Source organism: Rattus rattus, chromosome 5 (assembly GCF_011064425.1).
Source record: "Rattus rattus isolate New Zealand chromosome 5, Rrattus_CSIRO_v1, whole genome shotgun sequence".
NCBI lineage: Eukaryota > Metazoa > Chordata > Mammalia > Rodentia > Muridae > Rattus > Rattus rattus.
This window is the reverse complement of record NC_046158.1, coordinates 140,953,315-140,975,521: the sequence shown is the minus strand read 5'-3', so window position 1 is coordinate 140,975,521 and position 22,207 is coordinate 140,953,315. Positions and strand designations below refer to the sequence as shown.

Sequence of the window (22,207 nt, the reverse complement as noted above, 5' to 3'; positions counted from 1 at the left end):
TCTAATACAGATGAGTTAAGTCCGGAGGATGCTGTTTAAAATATCCATGGTCCGTTCCATCAGAGACCACATTGTTTAGAAATAAAAACTAAATACAAGAAAAAGTGTGAGATAAACTGGACCAGCTAAGAGAGACAGGGCATGTTATTAGATAATTGCGTGTGTGTGTGTGTGTGTGTGTGTGTGTGTGTGTGTGTGTGTGTGTGCACATGCACATGCGCGCACATGCTGTATGTCATACAACTGAAACACAAAGAGTATTAGACAATTACCCAACATCACATGACTATGTGACATTACTGTGTCTCAAACTCAGGATACTTAGGAACTTTTATGATATTAAAGTTCATACTCTTTTCAAACTCTTCAATAATATTATCTACTGTGGATGATACTGGGATGTTAAATTGTGTGGCATAATTTTGAAAGGGTCATTAAGGTGAGAAATAAAAACCCAAACAAATGAAATATGTCATCTTAGACCTACCCTGGGCTAAAAAACTTCTTACCATACACTCAGCAAAGGACCTCCCCCGACCCCACCATCTTTCTATTTGTGCTTAGACCCATTCTGGATTCATGGAAACCTGTTTCCATCTGTGCACCCTTGGTCACTGTTGATGTGCATCTTAAGCATTCTTCACATATCCCTCTTATTTCCTGTCCCACAGTCACTGTGAAGACAGGACCCCACATCTCATTCTGACTCTTGTTCTGTCTTTAGAGGACGTTGTCCCTTTCCCCTCCAACTTTACCTTCGCATGACCCTTATTCATCTAGAACAAATACCTTTCCAGATGACCTTTTGGGTTTGCCTTATGACCTTTAGGTCAGAGACAATGTTCCTTTTCAATATCAAGACACTTGTACTTTACTAGCCATCCACTTAGGCCAGAAAACAATTCCATATGCCTAAAGATACCCAATCACAAGTCTGCTTTCTCCGTAACTTTACAATTCAAGCATGGCAGATTCCAGCCTGCCTTGTCTGTCTTGTCTTGATCTCTCCAGCTGTGTGGTCCCCCACCTTCCTGTATTGTCAGATCAGGCTCTAGAAAAAAACAATGTAACACAATGGTTGGTGATATGGGCTCTTGAACTAAGACAGCCCAGATTCTAACACCTGCAGTGTCACTTGCCAGTTATGTAAATCTGGGAAAGTTGCTTCTTTGAACCTCACTTTCCTTGTCTGTAAAATAAAGATAATGTCCCATGGGGCTATTGTGAGGATCAAATATGAAGTCCACTGATTTACTTAGAATAGTATCTGGTACATCTGTTTAAGAAGTATTGGGTTTTTTTTTTTTACATTTAACTTTCATTCTTTATTCCTTGAGAATATCACACAATGTATTTTGATGACATCCACCCCTCCTTCCACTGCTCACACATCCGACACCCCTTCCCTACCCACACAACTTTATATCCCATTTAAAACAAACACAGCAAGGAAGGTTGGCGCTGCCCAGATGCCCTTGCATATGTGGTCGTCACTGGAGCTTGTTCTCTCATCACAGACTACACCCTTAAGGAAAACAAAACTGATTTTCTGCCCAGTATCCATCAACTAACATCTAGTGAGGGCTTGGACTTTGTGCCCACTTCTCCCTCCATGCTGGGGGGGTATGTGGCTTGAGTTGCTGTGGGTCTTGTGCATGCTATAGCATCTGCTGTGTATTCATGCGTGCAACTGCCCTGCTGTGCCCTGTGTTTCTGCCTAGTCATCCACCTCCTCTGGATCTTACAATCCCTCTACCACGTCTTGTGTGATGGTCCTTACACCAATATCTTATACATAAGTGATTGCCTTCTATTCAAGTGCTAGCTATTATTATTGCCTCCTCTATGATTTTCTTGCCTGGCTTTCATATTAGACCAGGTGGGCTGGATTAGAATCTCATTTGTCTATTTAAAGTACTTGGCAGAGACAGGTATATTAGTAGACTGTCTGGAAATTTCTTAATTAATAATGAAATGATGTTTGAATAGATAATGAGTGTGCTGTTGGATAGATGAGGGGCGAAGTGTGTAGATTAATAGATGAATGGGTGGGTCTATGCCCTGAGTGGATAGAGGGATGGATTGTTAAATGAATGGATGAATGAATGGGTGATGGGTAGATGAATGAAAGGATGGAAGATGGATGGATGGATGGATGGATAGATGGATGAAGGGATGGATGGATGGATGGATGGATGGATGGATGGATGGATGGATGGATGGGTGGATGGATAGATGGATGGATGGATGGATAGATGGATGAAAGGATGGATGGATGGATGGATGGAGAGATGGATACATTTATGAGCCAGATATATGGGTAGATGGTCAAGTGTGTGCTTATACAGACAAGTCAGCACTGTTAAAATGATATAAAACAAAGAGAAACTTTACCCGAAGCCAGTCTTGTCAGCCAGCTAAAAAGGCGATTCTGCAGTATTTGATTTATTAAGTTTGGGGTATTGTTTTTTTCTTTTTCCTTCCTAAGCACAGCTGTCTTTGTGTTCAAGAATTTTGGTTTCAGGCAATCTGTTATCTGCAATATCAGTGTATCCTTGTAAATGCAGACCTTCAGTAAATCTTCTTCAAGGTTTAGAGAATGTACACATGTAAACTGTGTTGTGGTCACAGAGTAAATGCCTATGATTTTACAGTTTGATTGACAAAAGATTGCCCATTATTAGAAGACCAGAGATCACTACCATTCTAGAAGTTTCTTTGACAATGACTCAAAGACAACCCTAGTTTTGGTGACCTCCAAGATGACTCAGGAAAGGTTTTTAGAATAGACCATCTATGTTTGAATGGGAAAAAGGAAGCATGTTGTTAAGAAGAGGTAGCCCCAAAGAGGTTAGTTAACCTTGAATGGTGAGAACAGAAAATAGAGAGGACCAGAAAATTGAGCATAGTCTGCTCCCTAAAAGGAAGGGGCTGTGGATTTCGAAGAAACCCAGCCCAGGGCAAGAAGTTTTCCAGCATCTCCACAGATGCACAGAGTCTTTGAGGGGTGACTTCTTAAATCCTTGGGCTCCTCAATTAAAATTAATAATAATGCCTGCTTTTGTAAGGAAGACAAAGAGTTGAGGCACGGGCATCACCAGAGCTGTCCGTTCTTGGTGCCCTGTTTTTTTCATGTCCTCAAGCAATGTAGGCTACATGGCAGTTAAGAACAAGAACTTCAGAGAGATGATATCATCAAATTTACATACTAGTTGTGTCATCGTCGCCACAGTTGCCGCCATTTCCTCTTCTGTAAAGTGAAGGTGATAGGATTCTTCTCTTCAGACACTTGTAAGGAATATGCAAGTTAATCTGTGGTAAGGCCATAACATAGTGCTGGTACCTATTAAATGCTGCCTATGTAATTTATTTTTTATTATTGATAACTATTTTCACTGTCTCCATTATTTTGGTGATGGAAAAAAAGGAAGCAACAAATTTTATCTGTAGATGAGGTATGATATAAACCACCTTTTATCTATCCTTAGCATATTCCAAATATAGATTACTATTGTCTAATATTAATTTAGATTAGCATAATTTCTGAAAAAGACTATATACTCAATCCTATATTGTTTGACTATAATCCAAATAAAGTAATCTGATGTGAATGACCATATACCCATGATTACTCTTAGGAATAAGCAGTTGCTGCTTCCAATGCTTGAGATGCAGAAATTGGAACAAGGGCTTACAAAATTACTTGCTCCGGGCCACTTTGCTGTAAATGGTAGCACTGGAACATTGCAGCTTCTTGTATTTCCATGACCCAAAAGCTATTTGACATGTCCGTCATCTGTGGCAATAACTTAGTACAAGGATCAGGAAACAGGTTGAGAGGAGGAGTCCGCTTGTCAAAATGTCACAATAAGCTGAAATTACAACGCTTAGCCTCTTGCTTCTCACATTGCTCGAAATATGTAGAACAATTAATCTATTTTATTGCTGTAGAAAAAGGTCTGAGATGGGGTAAGTTATGAAGAAAACAAGCCTATTCCTCACAGTTCTGGGTAGATCCAACGGCATCCTGCCAGCATCCGTTCTTCTCCCGAGAAGGGCCATATTGCTGCAGCATCACATGGAGAGAGGGCACCATCCTGTAAACAGACTAGCTGTGTCTTCCTCTTCTTACAAACCCACTAGTCACAGCATAGCCCCCTGACCCTGATGCTTCCCTCTAGCTCCATCGCCATCACCTCCCCCAGGTCTCTGACTGCATCGGCACATGAGTTGGGGGCTCAGGTTACACTATCAGCTTCCAAGGAGACATCAAGTCCTAGCAAGAGATATCCAGATGCTGAGCTCTCTGCCTCTAAAGAAGAGCATTTCCTGGCACTGCACCAGACACTGGTGAAGCAGAACAATGACCAGTGCCAACCTGGCTAGCAACTAGGGATTTGATGACTTGCCGTGAGTTCACCCAATTTCCAGCCATCACAGATCTTGCCCCTCCCATTTCATTCTGGAGAACCAGTATTTATTTGGGCTAGGATTCTGAAAAAAACTTGGAGGGGGGAGCAGGGAGTGTCACTGGCTCTTGCTCTACTGTGATTCATTTTCCCCACCTCAGCCTACTGAGAAAGCATGATTCTTTATGTTTTCTTACCACTCACTTTTCTTCTGGACTTTTAGGGTTATTGGTTTGGGCTTTGATAGCCCTTGCCTTGGGGGCTTTTGCTACTTCTGACTTGAAAGGTGGAAAGCCTGAGCCCTGAATATGTATTCCCATCTCTGTGGCTATAAAGACTGAATCTTCCTATGACAAGCGAATGGGAGGTTAATTGCAATTAGTGAAATAATTCAAGAGGGGAGGGAACTCTTCTTGCTTACTCAGGAAATTTGGGAACCTGAATTTCCTAGCAGTTTTTCTCAGTCCTCAAATGCATCACAATGTAGATAAATCTGATATGAAATAAAAAAAATCCCTATTTATTTTCTTACAGCATAAGATAAATTACAACAAAGGGAATATAGTGGACATACATAACGGTTTGTGACTGCTTAGAAGCCAAGAGCTAGTGGGGACATTAGGAAAAGCCCGAAGGCAGTAATTTTTCAAGCGTCCATTTGGAAGCCTGAGTTCTTAGCTATATGAAATGTTACATGATATAAAATAGATACAAATGACAGCTCTCTGGCTTTGGTGACTAGTAGGGGACCAACAAGCCCACTCCTATGATATCTTCCCTATGGCATCTCTGAAAAACTCCTGGAATTCTGGAATATATTAGGGAAACCAATGGCAGTAGATAGAACATAAAGTCACAGTTTATTCAAGTTGGGATCTGTTGACACTCAGGGTTAGAACTTCTTTCTCAGTACATTGCTTCTTCATGATGATGTTAAACTTCACCCTGGTCCTACTGTATAACAACACCGCAAATCTAATAATGTAAAGAATTATTATTTTTTTATTCTGCCTGGCTCTTCACTCTGGGTGGGGCATAAAGGAAATGATATATTTCTTTTCTGTGATACTCTGTCTCACCTGAGATAATGTGTTTGAATTCTAGCTTGGGCTGGAAGGACTAGAAGGTACCTGTTCATTTCTTTCTCTTTGTGTAATCCCAGAGCTTTTCCCGTGTGATCTCTCCAGCATGGTAGCTTTGGGAAAGTGGAATTTCTTCCATGGAGATTCAGGCATCCAAAAGAGGGTTCAGAAAAAAAGGAACTACAAAGCCTCTTTAAAAAATAATAACAAAAACAAGCAAGCAAGCAAACTTGGAAATCCCAGGATACAATCTGACTTCATTCTATTTGTCATCCATAACTCATTACATGGGGTAGATACTACACATGAGCCTGGGAAACATAGATGGATGGAGAGCTATCCAGGATGCTGCCCAGATGTTTCCCTCCTTTTGTTGTGACCCCTTCAAAATAGATTTGGACGTGATCTTTCCCGATGAAAGGTGCTACCGTGTCAGTGTTGTTTCTTGGATCCCAGGAACACTGGCATTTAGATGTGTAGGCTCCCACAGAAAGCTTATCTAAGACCTTCAAAAATCCATAACTATGAGGAAGTGTGTTTGAGCTGTCCAGAAGGAAGAACTTTCAAACAGTGCAAACGGCCAGCGTGAAACTTGGCTTCCTCTGTATGAGTCGATGAGTCTCTCTGTCAGAGGTGAGGGCTCGCTCACTTCTGCCACTAACAGACGCATCTCCGTGATGTCAGGGTTACTAATATGATGTGCATTTCTAAGAATCATGATTTCATATAAATCTAATTCTTCTTTGTTTGTCTTTTCTTTTTTCCCCCCCTTTTGGACATTTCCTTCATCTGACTGCCCATCAATCTATAGAAGAAATGCTTATTCGTACTCCTATTACTTGTAAGTATCGAGTCGGTGTTAACCGCTTTGTGCCCCGTAAGGGAGCCCGTAGCATGCACTTCCTCCTGCACCAACCGATTGTCTGTTGGTTTCTCATATCCGCCTCTGTCTAGTCTTCTGTAGTCCAGAAGGTTTTTATTTTGTATGGATGCCTTTCTGTTTGAACACGCGCTGTCATTGTTCCTGTCTATTCTGTTTCTGTCATCCTGATTTTTTCCCTCGTACCTTTGACGGTGTGAGGGGGTTGTTTTCCTTTGTGAGTGTCAGTTTCTAACTAGCAGCACCTCAATTCCAGCAGGCGGGGAAGGTAAGACAGAATCACAGATCTTTCAAACTTCTGGGTCCCTTTGTGCCTCTTCAGGGAAGAAGTCATCTCGGGGACTCAAGGGATAGAAAGGAGTCCATTGGCTCTTTCTGATGCACCAGGGAAAACTACAGGGAGTCCTGACTTTATTCCAACCTAGCCTCGAGGATGACAGAAACATCCAAGGTCTTGGCTTACAGCTGAAATTCCCTGTTTGGCTTTTAATATTAGTTACATCACTTCATCCATACTTTCGGTTCACAGCTAATGATGGCTGCTGACTTATCAACTTTTACACTTACTAAATAAAAGTGATTTTGACATCAAACCAGAGCTTTTCAAAACATGAGGGCAAAGGAGGAGAAACTTTATATAATAGATCCTTGCTGAGGGAAATTTGGAAAACTGCTAAAATGCTCCTGTATTCCCAACATGCATCTCTGGATTTGGAAAATGAGAAATATGAAATAGAGAAATATAAAAACCCACCACGCATTCAGTTAGCCTAAGAATAATACTCAGAGCTCTGAATGCCAGACTCTTAGTCAACAGTATTGCCCTCCATTTTAGGTCTTCCCTTACCCTTGGCAACACAGCCTTGTGAGAAAACCTGGCCTCACAATAGCCTCTGCTAAAACCTCCCCAGGTAGAGATGGAGCCAGAAGTGGCTTCCTGATCCATCCTGCTCAGTTGGTGTCAAGCTGGGAGCACAGAAAGTGATACTACTGGGGTTGGGGATTTAGCTCAGTGGTTGAGCGCTTGCCTAGCAAGCACAAGGCCCTGGGTTCGGTCCTCGGCTCCGAGAAAAAAAAAGAAAAGAAAATGATACTACTGCCATCACTCATATAGGAATCAGTATCTTCCACCACTACCTGAAGCTCCGAGAAGATACAGCTCACCTGTTAATGCAGCAAGTACACATTGAGTATGCACACTGTATTCCAGTTAGAGTGAATGGAGAAATGGAAAGGACCTTCAGCCTCATCCTATGGTGCTCTTGTCTGTCAAAGAGACCAGCATGAACAAATAATAAAATACCATCGAACAGTTCGCAATCATCACTACTCAAATCAATCCAGTCAGTGGTAGCAACACACATTCCTCACTACCTGCCCCAGTGTTCTTGCTTCCCAAATAACACACACACACACACAGAGAGAGAGAGAGAGAGACACACACATACACACACACACACACACACACACACACACACACACACGCACGCACGCGCGCGCGCACACACACAGCCTTTATATTTTAGTATGCCTTTACTAGCTCAGTGGCTGGGCCACTTCCTAACCTCCATGTGGCTAATACACTCCCCTCCGATGTTCCTGAGTTATTACTTACTAAAATCCATATTTCACCTCCATTGCCCTAAACCCAGTGGGGGAGAAGGGCCTGGGGCTGCTTTCCCTGCTCTTACATGTCAGCTGTCTCTCTGTTCTGCACCTCAGGTGTGATGTCTCCTCTCCTTCCCCAGCATGGTAGCTAAATGTCTTCTTGTTCCTTCCTCAGTCCCTTGCCCAGGAATCCTAAAATCCTGCCTCTGTCTGCCCAGCCATTAGCCACTGGCAACTTTATTTATCAATCAAAACCACTGGGCCAGCATCCCTCAGTGTCTTATGTGTGGATGTTCTTCTGATTCTTGTGCAACTTGAGAGACCAAATTAACATAATATAAGCAGCATTAGATCAAATCCACAGCAATGCCAGTTGAAAATTATGTATAGTACAGGGACACCAAATTAAGTCTAATTTTATTAATGTGGACAGATAAACTTACCAGTGGATTTAGGGGTAGGTGTACCCAATGCTGGAGAAATGAACATTTTGATTGATCTGAATAGCGTTTTCAAAGCTGTGGACACATGATAGAGTGCAGCTGTTGTGAGGGAATGAGAAGAAGCTTTAGGATTCATACAGTATTGTCCTCAAGTCTTACCTCGGCAACGTTCTTAGACTCCAACTCTCACTTTTCTGATACTAAAGGAAATTTTTACTGATTTCATAAAGTTGCCTTGAATAGAGAATGAGATATTTGGTAAAGTATTTCTGCTCATGAAATATTAGTTTTCTTCCTACTCCCTTTCAGAAAGTGGATGGGTTTATGATAGTAATGATGACCCCTGGGAAGTCCACTGATCTTACAAGAGTTCTTAAGGAGGCCACAGTGGGTGTGGACACACAGCAACTAGAACAAATTCCATGCATATTGCTCAATATGTAGGCTAGCTGGTCTACAAAGCATATCTAGACATGGACTCTCCGCTCTGCACTGTGACAGAATCAAAGATGAGCAGTTAGAAGTATAGGGGACAGGGATTCAAATACTGCTAGCTCAAGCATGATGAAGAAAAGTAGCCTTTCAATTGGGGTGAACATGAAGCTCTGTGTAATATTTTCTAAAACACGATCTCATGTGAGTTCTAGGAAGCAGGCACATGTGCATGAGATATGATGGTTCTCTGATAATATTCATAATTTATATTATTTATCAATCCCAAAGCACCTGTCAAATGTCGCTGTAGAGAAGTCTCTGTAATATTGTGCCTTCCAGAGAGATGCTGTAGATAGTTCAGTTTTTTCTAGGCCATCATCTTTCCATATCCATCCTCCAGAAAATACTTGCCAGAGTTGAACCACTAGAGCACCAAAGAGCCTGAACAGATAAGGGACACCTCCTCTTCCCGAGTAGGAGAAACCAGCAGTGCACACTACCAGGTATCTGTGGGTAATGAGCTTACTAAGTTCCCATCGAAGTGTAGTGTGGTAGGCAAGCCATTCTAACACCACTCAGCAATGTTCACACTACACTTTAAGAATCAGTAAGTTAACCAGTTGTCCCATTAAAGACAAATAAAAGAAAAAAAGATTATACCTGGCTCCTAGGAGTCTGGGACTCATTCTCTCCAAAATCCCCAGACGGTCTATTCAAGAAACAAAATCGAAAACAAAACAAAGCTCTGGCGTGGTGGTTTACCAATCTTTACTATGAAACCATTGCTAATGCACTCAACACATACTAATGAGATACCTACTATGTGCTGGTCTCCTTTCAAGGTTTTAGAAATAAGTACAAAAAAGAGAAAAAGAAAAGAAAAAGAAAGGAACACATTCACTCATGTCGAAATGTCTGGTAGGAGGGAGAGGAAACATAAAAATGGAAGGAATGAAAGCTAAGAAGAAAAATGAATAAAATAAAGATACATGATAATATGCAGAGTGTGACAAATAGAGGGGCTTCTATATCCTCAAAGCAAAACAGCGTTCAACTACTCACCTTCAATTCAAAGGATGCACACACACACACACACACACACACACACACACACACACCACCACCACCACCACCACCACCACCACCACCACCACCAAGGTTCTTAAGCATTTTCTAGAAGGGACCAAATAATAAATGTTTAGATTTCTAATTGAAGTCTATAAACAATAGCAGACAATATGCATATGAACAAGTATGACTGTCTTCCAATAGAAGTCACTGAACAAAGAAACCTGAACAAAGAAACCGAAGCATCAGGCAATGGGCCATTGTTTACCAATCCCTGTTCATGAGATTCATCCTGCTTTGTTGAGCTCCTACTATGTGCAACATACTTATACTTGGTGTTAACCATGAAAAGGTGAATGTGGGACACTCTACCAACTAACAAAGGGTGAAAATGAAAGGAAATTCCAGTTGACCCCTACCGTGTGTCAGGCTCATTACGTATTTAGGATGAGCCTTTGTGAGATAGCAGTCATAACTTTATTTAGATGTCCGAATCCAGACTTGAAGACATTTTTATAACGCATAGACCAAAAGCAAAGCAGTAGGGTCAGACTTTGAACTCAGGCCCACATGAACTCCAAGCTCTACCTGTTCTTCTCTCCAAGCTCCCATTCTTGAGGAGAGGGAACGGCTAGAACAGTGAATAGGGAGCCTTTGCCCAGGATTCAAGCACAAGTCTGTCTACTGAGAAGGCCTCTGAAGAGAGTGAGAATGCACTAGTGTGCTGTCAGACCTAACAAGGGGGTTGGTGCGAGATTAACCAAAACTCTCTGTGACCAGGATAACAAAGGAAACAGTACAAGCAGAACTATGAATCTGGAAACCCGGGGACACAAAGGATTCAGGAGAGCATGCATAAGTGCATGGTGCATGCAACACACACACACACACACACACACACACACACACACATACTCTCCCTCTCTCTCTCTCTCTCTCTCTCACACACACACACACACACACACACACACACACACACACACACACACACCCTGGGGGGAATGGCATGTTTGGATGTCATACCTAGATCAGGATTCCTGGTCTGCCTTCCCTATTAGTTTTCATCCTAAACAATCCTGTGACCACTATGTGCCTCTGTCCCTTCATTTACAAAATGGTGCCATGACTTCTCAGCATAATGAAGAAGTGCATGTATGTAGCACTGAGAGGTAACCAGTATCTGTAGGTATTTTATAAGTGAAGCCCTCATTCCTTCCATTCCGAGCTGACATAAATGCACTGTGGGGTTCATATTTGCCTTTCTATATTAAAGCAGCTCTCAGCAACTTTAGCTGTTCACTGTTTGCCTTTGGATAGGCTATTAAGAGCTCGCATGTGTCCACAGGTTAATTTACCTCAGAGTACGTGATAGGCACGGTGATTATTCTGAACAGGGACATTTTAGTCAAGTAAGTCTTTGTAAGAAGTCACTAAGAATTTACCTAGGAGTCACTAAGAATGGTGGCCAGGAGAGAACAGTTTCCTTGGATGTGTACTTTGTGCAAACTTAACAGAGGCGGGAGATGGCCACCTAGCTGGTCTATCTCAGGCACTATGTGGGGCTCCTGGAGTTTTCTTATATATTTCCTGTCTCCCTTTTTCAGTGAGTCTAAGTTCTATATCTTTTCGAAAGGTCTGGATCAAATGTTGCCCCCTCTAAGAAGTCTTTCTTGATTTAGGAATAACACCCCCTGCACCCACACACACACACTTCTCTGCATTCCCATTGCTCTAACCTTGTATGAAGGTCAGGAAAATATGCATCTTCAGCTTGTTTCTGTTTCATGAGGGGTTAACTCTGTGGTCTCTGTTCCCCTGGTACACACAGTGAGACCTCTAGTAACCATTATAAATTGAATGAACGAGATGAATCAAACAAGGTAACTGCTAAAATGAAAAATAAACATGGTACCATTTTTAAAATATTTTCATATTTTCCTTACTCTTTAACCCTAAGGCAATATTTGCTCCTATGTTTGCATCCATGTGACCTAGACACATGATTTTATGTACCTAGTCTTGGTTTTCTGATATATGAAACAGGGTTTTAAAACAGGTAAAGAGTCGATGGAAAAAATGTTTGTCAAATACCTAGTTTTTGGTAGAGCCTTTACCAAGATATAAAAGACCAGCTTCTTCTCCAAGATGCCTGTGTCTGTCCACATTCCATAAATACCTGTTTCAAATCAGGTATTCTTGCCACAGCATATTTAAGGAGGCATTTACAAATGATTATATCAAGAGATGCTCAAAATCATTTTCTGTAATTCATCAGTCCCTTTGATTAAGACAAAAAAAAATACGTATGGAAGAAAGCCTTGCAATACGATCAATACCAATTACCCAGAGCTGACAGAAAACATGCTGACAAGTGAACAGCCGGGGCATAATCACAGTCTAAGGCCAAACCACCCTGAAGGCAATTGGTCTCCTCCAATGCATTACCCTGTAGGCAAGACAAAGTCGGTATTATCACTGCTGATTCATAAGCCCTACCCGAGCTAGCCTCAATCGCTTTGAAAATGTAGCCTTCAGTCTGAATTGGGGCTGAGGGATGCTCACAGTTGAACCCAGGACCTCACACATGCTGGGCATTAACACTGAGTAAGCCCATCTTTCTTTTTCACACTTTCTTTTTTATTAACCATTTTATTCATTTATATTTCAAATGATGTCCTCCTTCCAAGTTACCCCTCCACAAGCCCCCCATCCCATTCCCCTTTCTCCCCTCTTCTTTGTCTCTATGAGAGTGCTTCTTCCCCCACTCCCCCACTCCCGCTCCAGCATTTTAGCATCCCTCTATGCTGGGGCATCAAGCTTTCACAGGACCAAGGTCCTCCCCTCCCATAGATGTCAGATAAGACCATCCTTTGCTACACATGTATGTGGAGTCAGGGCTCCCGCCATGTATACTCTTTGGTTGGTGGTTTAGTCCCTGGGAGCTCTGGGTGGTTCCGTTAGTTGATATTGTTCTTACGTGGTTGCAATCTCCTTCAGTCCTCTCAGCTCTTCCTTTAGGGTCCCCAGGCTCAGTCCGACGGTTGACTGTGAGTATCTGCATCTGTATTGGTCAGGTGCTCATAGAACCTCTCGGGAAAGAGCCATCCCAGGCTCCTGTCATCAAGCCAGTCTTGGATTCCATAATAGTGTTGGGGTTTGGTGTCTGGAGAGGGAATGAATCCCTAGGCAGTGTCTGGATGGCCTTTCCTTCAGTCTCTATTCCATTTCTTTTGTCCCTGTCTTTGCTTTAAACAGGAACATTTCTCAGTTAAAATTTTTGAGATGCGTGGGTGGCCCCATCCCTCAACTTTGGCCATGCCTATCTGCTGGAGATGGCCTCTAAGGCAGGGTCACATTAAGCTGCTAGCATTGCATTTGGACATGCAGTCCTCCTATTTCAACCTCAAGAGTATCTGTCCTTAGAGTCCTATGCTACCAAAGCCTGGCTCAGAAATTGCATAGTAAAAAGCTTTTTAGATTGGTATTTTGTATGGACTTTGAGAGAACTCTCCTAACATCTTCAGCACTCTGGTGGACGTGCCCCTTCCATTGTATTGTGCCTGTGTCCCTTCAGTGTTCTCCCCAGAATACTCTGCCTGTGAGCCTAGAAAGTTCCAATGTACTTAACAAGGGGCACCCTTCTCTTATTTTGGACCTCTCCTGTTTCCACGGACCATATCCATAGACTGGGCTTGCAACTTTATGACACTCCTCTCTCATACTCTCACCTGTTAACCCAGTCATGATCTGCTTGGGTGACACTCTACTCGGAACAGCCACATGCCCATCTCCTACTGTACTGTTCAGTATCCATTTTTCATTCCCCTACAAATAGCTCAGTATGCAGAGCGATTCAGACATCTTTCTGAGTAGGTGGGTACCCCACTGTGGTGGGTATCCCTCTGCGCTTGTTTTATCTCTATTGAGTTATATTATTGGACTTGGCTAATATCCATTTTTATATATTTTGGCATATGTTGATGATAGGCTTTCAGATCACAGTGGGTTTTGTGGATTTATGTTGAATTTGGTCTAGAAACATTGTATTCGAGGTTGTATGTCACAATTATAAATACATGAAATTAATGAAAGCTATCACAGTGAGATAGATATAAATGCAGTGGCCTAGATCATGTGTACAGATAAGTTTGGGGAGGGAGTGCCATTGAAAGATGCTTTATTGTTTAAGCTATTGGGTTAGAATCGAACCATATCTGTCATGAATACCAAACAGAGTCAATCTGTAAGCCAGAGCTCTGTCTTTAATCAGGGAAAATACAAAGTAGCTATTCTCCTCCAGAGATAGGAAAAGATGTTTATTCCATACTTTGAAGTTTACACCTAAACATAAGCTTCCATGCCAACCAGGTATTAATGATGCCTTGAAGCGTAGAAACATCTGGCTAGGCTTCTAAATGTTTCTACTCTACAATTGCATTTGAATGCTTCAAAGGTGGTAAGGGAAAGTATGTGGGCTGTCTGCTGATGGAGGGGAGTGACAGAACTGTGGGTAGAGAGAATGCTCCCATGTGGTAAACTCTTCAGATTCGCTTTCTAGAAGGAGCAACTTAGTCACCCAGAATAGAGGCTTCTGGGCTGTCTTTTTCAGGACTTTCTGCTTGATGTTGCCCCTCCAGATATATCCAGTATCCCCATGGGGTATACAATAGTCAACACAGGCTTGTCAAAGCCACCCTGGTTCCCACGGGGTTGCCATAAGCCATCTCTGTAACTGTATCACTATTTGATTTCTTCTACTCTCTTCTTGACAGAGTGAGCCTGTCAATCTCCCTGAGTCTCATTACAAAACACAGTCTGAGGTACTCCCACTGGCTCATCTGTAATTTGGCCACTAGAGATGAATGGGTTTAAGTATGTTCCATGCCTTTCCCTAGAGCATGCTCTCTTCATAGCCTATAAACACTGTGAATCAGCCGCTTAGGGTAATTCCTTCCTTCCTTGTTTAGTAGGGTGACTCTAAAGAATCCTTTCTTAGACAATCTTCTTCATAGGCATTTGCTGTCTATGCTGGTATGAAGACCATGAAGCCACTGCTATATAGCTCTACCTGAGAAAGATTCAAATATATCCCAGACAAGACCATAGCAATACCCGTTTATTGACACAAGCCCATTAAACTGCCAAGGGTCCCCAATACTCAGTCATAGTAACTCTTAACATGTCTCCAGGACAGAAGCAGGTTTACTTCTAGAAACATTACATACAGCATGCCTCTTCAAAGTGAGGCATATACTTGCAGATGGGACCTTAGGAAAGGTAGAACTGTGGGCCGCACACACTGGAAAAATGCCTTTCTCGATATTTTAGCAGAGTGCGTTTAATGGAAGGGAGTGCTTAAGTAAAGCCCTGAGATGCTCCTGCTGATGGTAATGATTACATCTTGTTTGTGTGTAAGGCTTTATCTCTATCAAAGTGCTTTCCCACTCATTATCTCCTTGTCTGGTTGGGCTTGGAGGTATTTAGCGAGGTATTATGAGACAGATGATGGAGCTGAGAAGAAAAGAGCCCTGGGCATTCTGGCTTTGACGTTTTAGAGACATCTTTAACTATATCTGGTTCCATTTCTCATCCGTAAAATGGGAGTCACAGCATTGTTTCAGAACAGCTTTGGACAGGGAGGCTTTCATTCATAATCATATACTAAGGAATTTTTTTTATTTTTTTGATGATTTCATACACGAGCATTGTGTTTATATAATATTTACCCCCTTCTTCCACCCTCTCCAATTTTTCCATCTCCCCTCTATTCCCTCTCAAATTTATGGACCTCTTTGTTACTGTTCCTACAACAACAGTAAGTTGTTACTTTGTTGCTCTGTGTGTGTGTGTGTGTGTGTGTGTGTGTGTGTGTGTGTGTGTGTTGTTAATGGACACTGCTGAATTCACTTAGAGTTGTGGCTATATATAAATGTTTAGGGCTGGCCACTTGCAATTGGACATCTAATCAAGGGCTCATCTCTGGAGAAAACAAACTCTCCCTCTCTCAGCAACTGTAAATTGCCTGAAGCTCTTCATCTCTGTGGTGAGTCTTGCCCAGGTTGGCATGGTGACTGGGGTTGTCACTGTGCGGGTCTTGTTAGGCAACATTGTTGGGATTTCATAAGGGTGGCTTCTCTGCCACATAGAGAAGACAGTATCTATGAGTAATTTCTTCATATCGGTTGCAGGGCTAAGGTCTGAGTAATTAGTAAAAACACTCTTCTTTTGAGGAGTTTACAGCTTTTAAGGGACACGGGCATGTCAACAGGTAGTTGTAAAATACTGCGCTAAATGTATGAAGCAGGGGCACTAAAGGTATAAAGGGAAGGAAGTCACTGATAACTGTGAGGAAAGATCTTGTGGACTAAATGACCCAACGATGTTCTGAAAATATTTTTAATTAAAATATAATTACATCACCACTTCCTTTCCTTTTCTCCTTACAGCGCCTCTCAAATACCTGCCCTCGCCCCCTTCCATGCTTGCCCACTCTCAAATTAATAAAACCAATCAAAAAATCCTTTTTGACTATTACAATTACATGTATATGTATGTGCATATGTAATATGTGCACAAATATGTAAAGACAATCTGAGGAATTCATCTTTGCTGGTTTATGTATTTGGTTTCAGGGATAACCATTGAGGGCCACATCCCTAGCTGAGGCCCTTTCTCCTCTCCCCAGTCATCATTACTGGCTGTAGTTCCTTGTCTAGGGGTGGGACCCCATGAAAATTTCCCTCTTACACATTGATGTGTCATTTGATGTTGCCATTAATCCAGCTTATTCATGTAACCATTTCTAGGAGAGACTTTTCAAAGCACATTTCCTAGTATTCTGGCTTTTACAATGACTTTCCTCCTTGACCACACCATCTTCAAATACATGCATAAACCCACGCCTTTACTTTTCATAGCTGGTTCTGTGGCATTCTTGGGGTAAATGAAACTTTGCAAGGAAAATAAAAGAGAAAGAAATGAATGGAGACGGAAGGGAAATGAAAAGGCCAGAGGGGGTGGAAAATAAATCCTAGTTTTACTGCTTTGCAGCTGGGAATCCCAAACCTGGGTTTCAGTTTTCTTACTTGCCAACAGCACTGACGGTCCTTGGATCCATGAGTTTCCTTAAGACATTAAGTAGTAAACTCCATAGACAGGGTGATTGGCACTAGAAAATAGTGGGACTACAGGATTAGTTATTGTTGGGTATAGCCAAGAGAAAAATACAGAGGAACAAAGATGTAGAATTATTGTAGATGGTGCTTTTTATACTTTATAAAAATTTCTCCTCTAAGAAATTTGTATAGGACATCTGCTTCCCCTGGCATTCATCCGCGGTGACACCAACAGAAACATCAGTTTACACAATGGTATTTGATACTAGCAGACTCCGTGCATCAATAGGCGGAAGAAAAGGCTGCAGTTGGCCATTTCATTTCTACCCTGGCTAACTGCAAATACAGGTACTGAGATGTAGATTTGTTCTGTGTGATGTAGCTGTCAAAATCTTCCATGAAAATGCAAGGCCCTGCAAGTTAGGAATGTAGGCTCTTCCTGTTCGATTATGAAATGTCTCACCAGACACACCACCACCTTCTTGAGGACAAAGCCCAAGAAAGTTGGTGCAGTGGGAGCTCCAGAGAAAGGTAGACAGTCACATAGAAAAAAAGACCAAAATCTACAACCTGGAAAGAGGTATTTGAGATAATTGAATTCAACTAGTTGGTGAGTCCATAGATATGGTCCACTAGCTTATTTATACCTGAAACCAGGGTTGAGGACCACTCCCCATTTGAAAGAGCTTGAGAATATAGTATAATTGAAGAAGGGAATTTGGAAGAGGAGAGGCATGACCTTTATGCCTCTGGCTCTATAGAGTCATCAATTAGAATGAATTAGTTGTGATGATGGAAACTGCATTTAACGAAGACTACAGAGGACCATTTGACAGTACCATTTCCTTTGTTAAGAAAAAACATATTTATTTGTTTGTTCTTGTGAGTAGGGTGAGGCATATACCTGTTGTGCCATGCGTGTAGAAATCAGAAGACAAGTTGTAGAAGTTGGCTCTGTCTTTCCATGTAAGTCTTGAGGCTAGAACTCAGGTTGTCAGCTTTCTGCCCATTGGGCCATCTTGTTGGCCCAACCATTTCCTTTTATGTATGTTGAGTAGACAACTCTTGTGATGTTTATAAATGAATAGAGGTCATTTAAGAAACGGCAACATTGTCCTGGGCACATATTTAAATTGTTGTTATTTGCTGACATGATTTCTTATCATGGTCTGAGTACCAATATGAGGAGGAAAGGCTCCTTGGCCATAACTAGTCTCCTAAGAAACGTGTTCTTCAAATGTATCACTCCATCAGCATATCATGGTTCTGTTGCTAAAATCTCCAGAGAGAGAGAGAGAGAGACACACACACACACACACACACACACAGACACACAGAGAGAGAGAGAGAGAGAGAGAGAGAGAGAGAGAGAGAGAGAGAGAGAGAGAATGGCTGAACTGCTTTCTAAAGCAAGTTCTTATCCCAGTGGTTTTGAACTCCTGTTCAAAAGATTCTAAGAGGCAAGGGAGTATTGCATAAGTTACAACCACCCACGTGTTTAAGTGGGAGCATAGAAAGCATCATACCATAAAAACGCTGTTGTTAGTGGGAGACTTGAATCCTTGTAAAATGTGAAAATACAATTTTATTAAGCCTATAAACCAAATTGAGCCTCAAAACTAAAAAAGGGTAGTTTTGTTTCAGAAACACCTTAGCAACAATGTACTTTTTAAGAAACAGAGCAAAGTCAAGAGCATCTTGGTAGTTTATTCTTTCTTCCCCATACCATTTATCATCTGGGTATCAACAGGATAAGAAGAAACCCTCCTATAAAAAAAAACTAATCTCAGATCTAAACTATGGGAATAGAATTTTGTGCCATTTTTCTTTTTTCTTCCCTATCTTTTCTTTAAACACAAAAGGTACCAGGAAGTAGTGGGGCCTAAGGTGTTATTTTGCTTTGTTTGTTTTGTTTCTGTTTTTAAATAGGAGACTTCGTGGTGGATATTTTGACCATATTACCATGGATACGTTCCCAAGTCACCAGGATGGGGTTGGGGGGAACATGCTTAGTACATTAGAATTCTGGAATCTCACCTCTCATCAGTTAAGGGTGTTGCATACTGATTTTGTTTGGACTGGAGAGGAGAATAATAACCACGCTGTAAACAATCCTATTGCAAAAGGTACAGATTTGGGTTCAGCTACTGAACTTTAGCACTCTACCCCATTTCCCTCACTTAGTTGTTCCCTCCCTCCCTCCTTTCCTTCCTTCCTTCTTCCTTTACTTTTTTCCTGTATTTTGATTCAGGGTCTTACTTTGACTTGGACATCTAATCTACCTCTGTTTCCTCATCTGTGAATTAAGAATCGTAATGCCAAATTAGAGAGCCACCATGCAGACTTACCAGGACAAGATAAGATAATGTTATACAAGCATGGAGGCTAGGTCTCCTTTAAAACATTTTTAAATTATCTGAGACAAAAAAGTAAAAGTTATACACATCAGGAGAGAACCATATGATGTCTTGAAGCTTGGGCACCTTGTGTGTTGTTTAAATCAGTATAAACATGCCCATCCTCTTACAAATGGATTTTGAAAATGTGGAAGACATACACCATCTGTGTGCTGTGCACTGAGTACAGTATATGTATATATATTATTATTATATTTTGGCTTTATGTCTACTTCTATTTTCAAAATTTTTTTTAAAAAATTGTATTTATGTATTTGTGTATCTGTATTTCTCTCTGTATTCCCATGCATATGTGTGTATCTATATCCCGGAAAGCCAGGAAAGGGCACCAGATCACCAGGAGTTTGGGTTGCGGAAGATGGTGAGCCACCTGATGTAGGTACCACAGACCAAATTTAGATCCTCTGTAAGAGCAGCAAGGGTTCATCACTGCTGAGCCATCATCTCTCCAGTCCCATTATGTCTATTGTTACTCTGCAATTTACAAATGTCTTTCACACCGGCATTTCATAGAGCCTTTATGTCAACCCAATGAGAAAATTGGGTTTTCAATTTAAGAAAAGGAAAGCTCACAAAACTGACCAGGGACAAGGGCTTCCTGAGAAAAAGAACACAAAGATGCCATTACTATTGCCATGATTTTATGATGTGTGCGAGATGCATGTGCCAGAGATTCTGAAAGATATTTCTCTGCATGGAAATAACACTAACAAGAACCACAGACTCTGCTCCACGGAGCCACTTAGAAGTCCTAGTCCAAAGGTAACATGTAATGAATAGAGTTCAAAGTTGAGTCTTACCCGAAAGTGTGTAACTATGGCCTCAGATTATATTACAAAAAGATATAGGCAGAAAACCACATAAGAAATAATTTATGCCTTTAAATACACTCCCTGTATAAATGAGACAAGAAATTAAATGGAGAAGTCATTTGTCTTCTTATAATTGGTATGAAATTTATAATCCACATTGGAAAAATAAGGGCAGAGATTAAGAGAGGAGAGGGTAGAGGTTGTTTTGTGATTGTTTTCTAAACAGGCCTCTTGAGTCCCACTTTTAAATGTAATCTCTTAACACATTTTTTGTTTATAATAATGTCCTATAAAAGGGTTCTGCTGTGGAAAGATTTGATTTAAATTCCTCTGTACCAGACACAGGAGTAACTGATTATAGAGTAGTCAAATGGCGAACTTATTTAACATAATATGTCCCAGGTGATCTTTTCTGGGCAGTTGAGGCTTGAAGATTATTTTTTCCTTCTTTTAAAATAAATACATGATGGTGATTCCATGTATTGGAAAGAATCATTCTGGCTCTTGGTTGGGGTTGCGTAAGTCTTCTCATTGACCATGTGAGCACTGCAGTCCCTGTGACCTCAAGTCTTTGCCCTAGAAATATTGTTGGCCTCTTAGTTTGCGCGAGTCTTTTTTGATTCTCTTTTAGAAGAAAACAGGCTTATGAACTATACTACAAAGGGCAGTAGGCTGGGCAGTCACAAGAGAATGTAAATGTACCTCAGCCTTATCTTGAACTCACTGAGTACTCAGCCTCGACTTTAACTCATTATTCAGTCATGCTGGACTTAAACTCACAATGCAAGCCATTCTTGTTGTGAACCCACCATGTAGACAGCGTGGTCATGAAGCCACCATGTAGACAGCCTGGTCACGAACCCTCCATGTAGATAGCCTGGTCATGATCCCACTATGTAGACAGCGTGGTCATAAACTCACCATGTAGACAGCCTGGTCATAAATTCACCATGTAGACATTCTGAACTTGAACTTTCTAATCTCCTACTTCAGCTTCTGTAATATTTGGCCTGCAGATTTCACTAACACGCCTAGCTTCTTGCCTTTGTTTTGTTTTGAATCACCCTTTGTCATAGTTTTTGATGTGTAGTCCTCCGTGTGACCTTTGCATTGATGCCTGAAGCTCTCATTCTTTCCATGCCATTACAAATGGCATTGATGTTTTCAAATTCCGGTTCTCATTGTTCATTGTTAGTATATCGGGATAAAACTGATTTCCATATTTTGGAAAACAATTATTCCAATTGATTTAACTTTCAAAAGGCAAATCAGAGTAAGTCTTAAGTGGAAAAATAACTTACTTCCCATAAAAAATAAGTTTGTATGAAAGATTGGCTGGCAAAACCAAGTCAGATGTTCATCAAAGTGCCCAGGATATACCCAAAGGAAGTTCCCATATTTGTGCCTTACTATAAGCTGCATTGCTCTGCAAATCAGGCCCCATCCAGTGAGTGGTAGTTACAGCACTTGCAACTGAGAGGTAGGTAGTTAAGACATCAAGATTTGATCTTTGGATCATGGTCCTGCCATGGACTAGACATGTAATCTTAGCAATCATTCACCTTTCCTGATCTTCCTTTTCCTCCAGTGAAGCAGAGAGAACCCAGAGTCTCCACCCCGGAACAGCTTAGTATTTAATTGCAAGAAGAAATTTGCTAGGGAAAACCAAAGAGCTTTTTGATATTGATGATTTAACAATGGGGCAGGCTAACTGTAAGGTGGTGAGCCTCCCGGTATAGGAGAATGAAGCACTCCCTATCTAGGATCGTAGAAGAAACCCCAAGAGTAGCTCCAGAAATATTGGGGTATTATAATCCTTCCTCCTTGGTGATAGAAGGAAAGCCAATTCCCAGGTCTCTCCAGTTCCCTGTACATCTGACCCGGAGTCACAAAAGGGCTTGGAAGCAGTAGGGAGAAGTCTTTTTTGTTTGTTTGTTT

The 22,207-nt window shown here is 41.4% G+C and overlaps 1 protein-coding gene across 1 annotated transcript in view; it reads left to right on the top strand.

Annotated features, from left to right (window-relative positions):
• The window catches only part of Ptprt (protein tyrosine phosphatase receptor type T), a 1,079,747-nt gene that overhangs the window by 924,227 nt on the left and 133,313 nt on the right, over positions 1-22,207 (top strand). Inside the window, exon 16 of the mRNA XM_032904674.1 lies at positions 6,303-6,332. Within this exon, the coding sequence (XP_032760565.1) occupies positions 6,303-6,332 (30 nt within the window). The remainder of the gene's footprint in view (positions 1-6,302; positions 6,333-22,207) is intronic.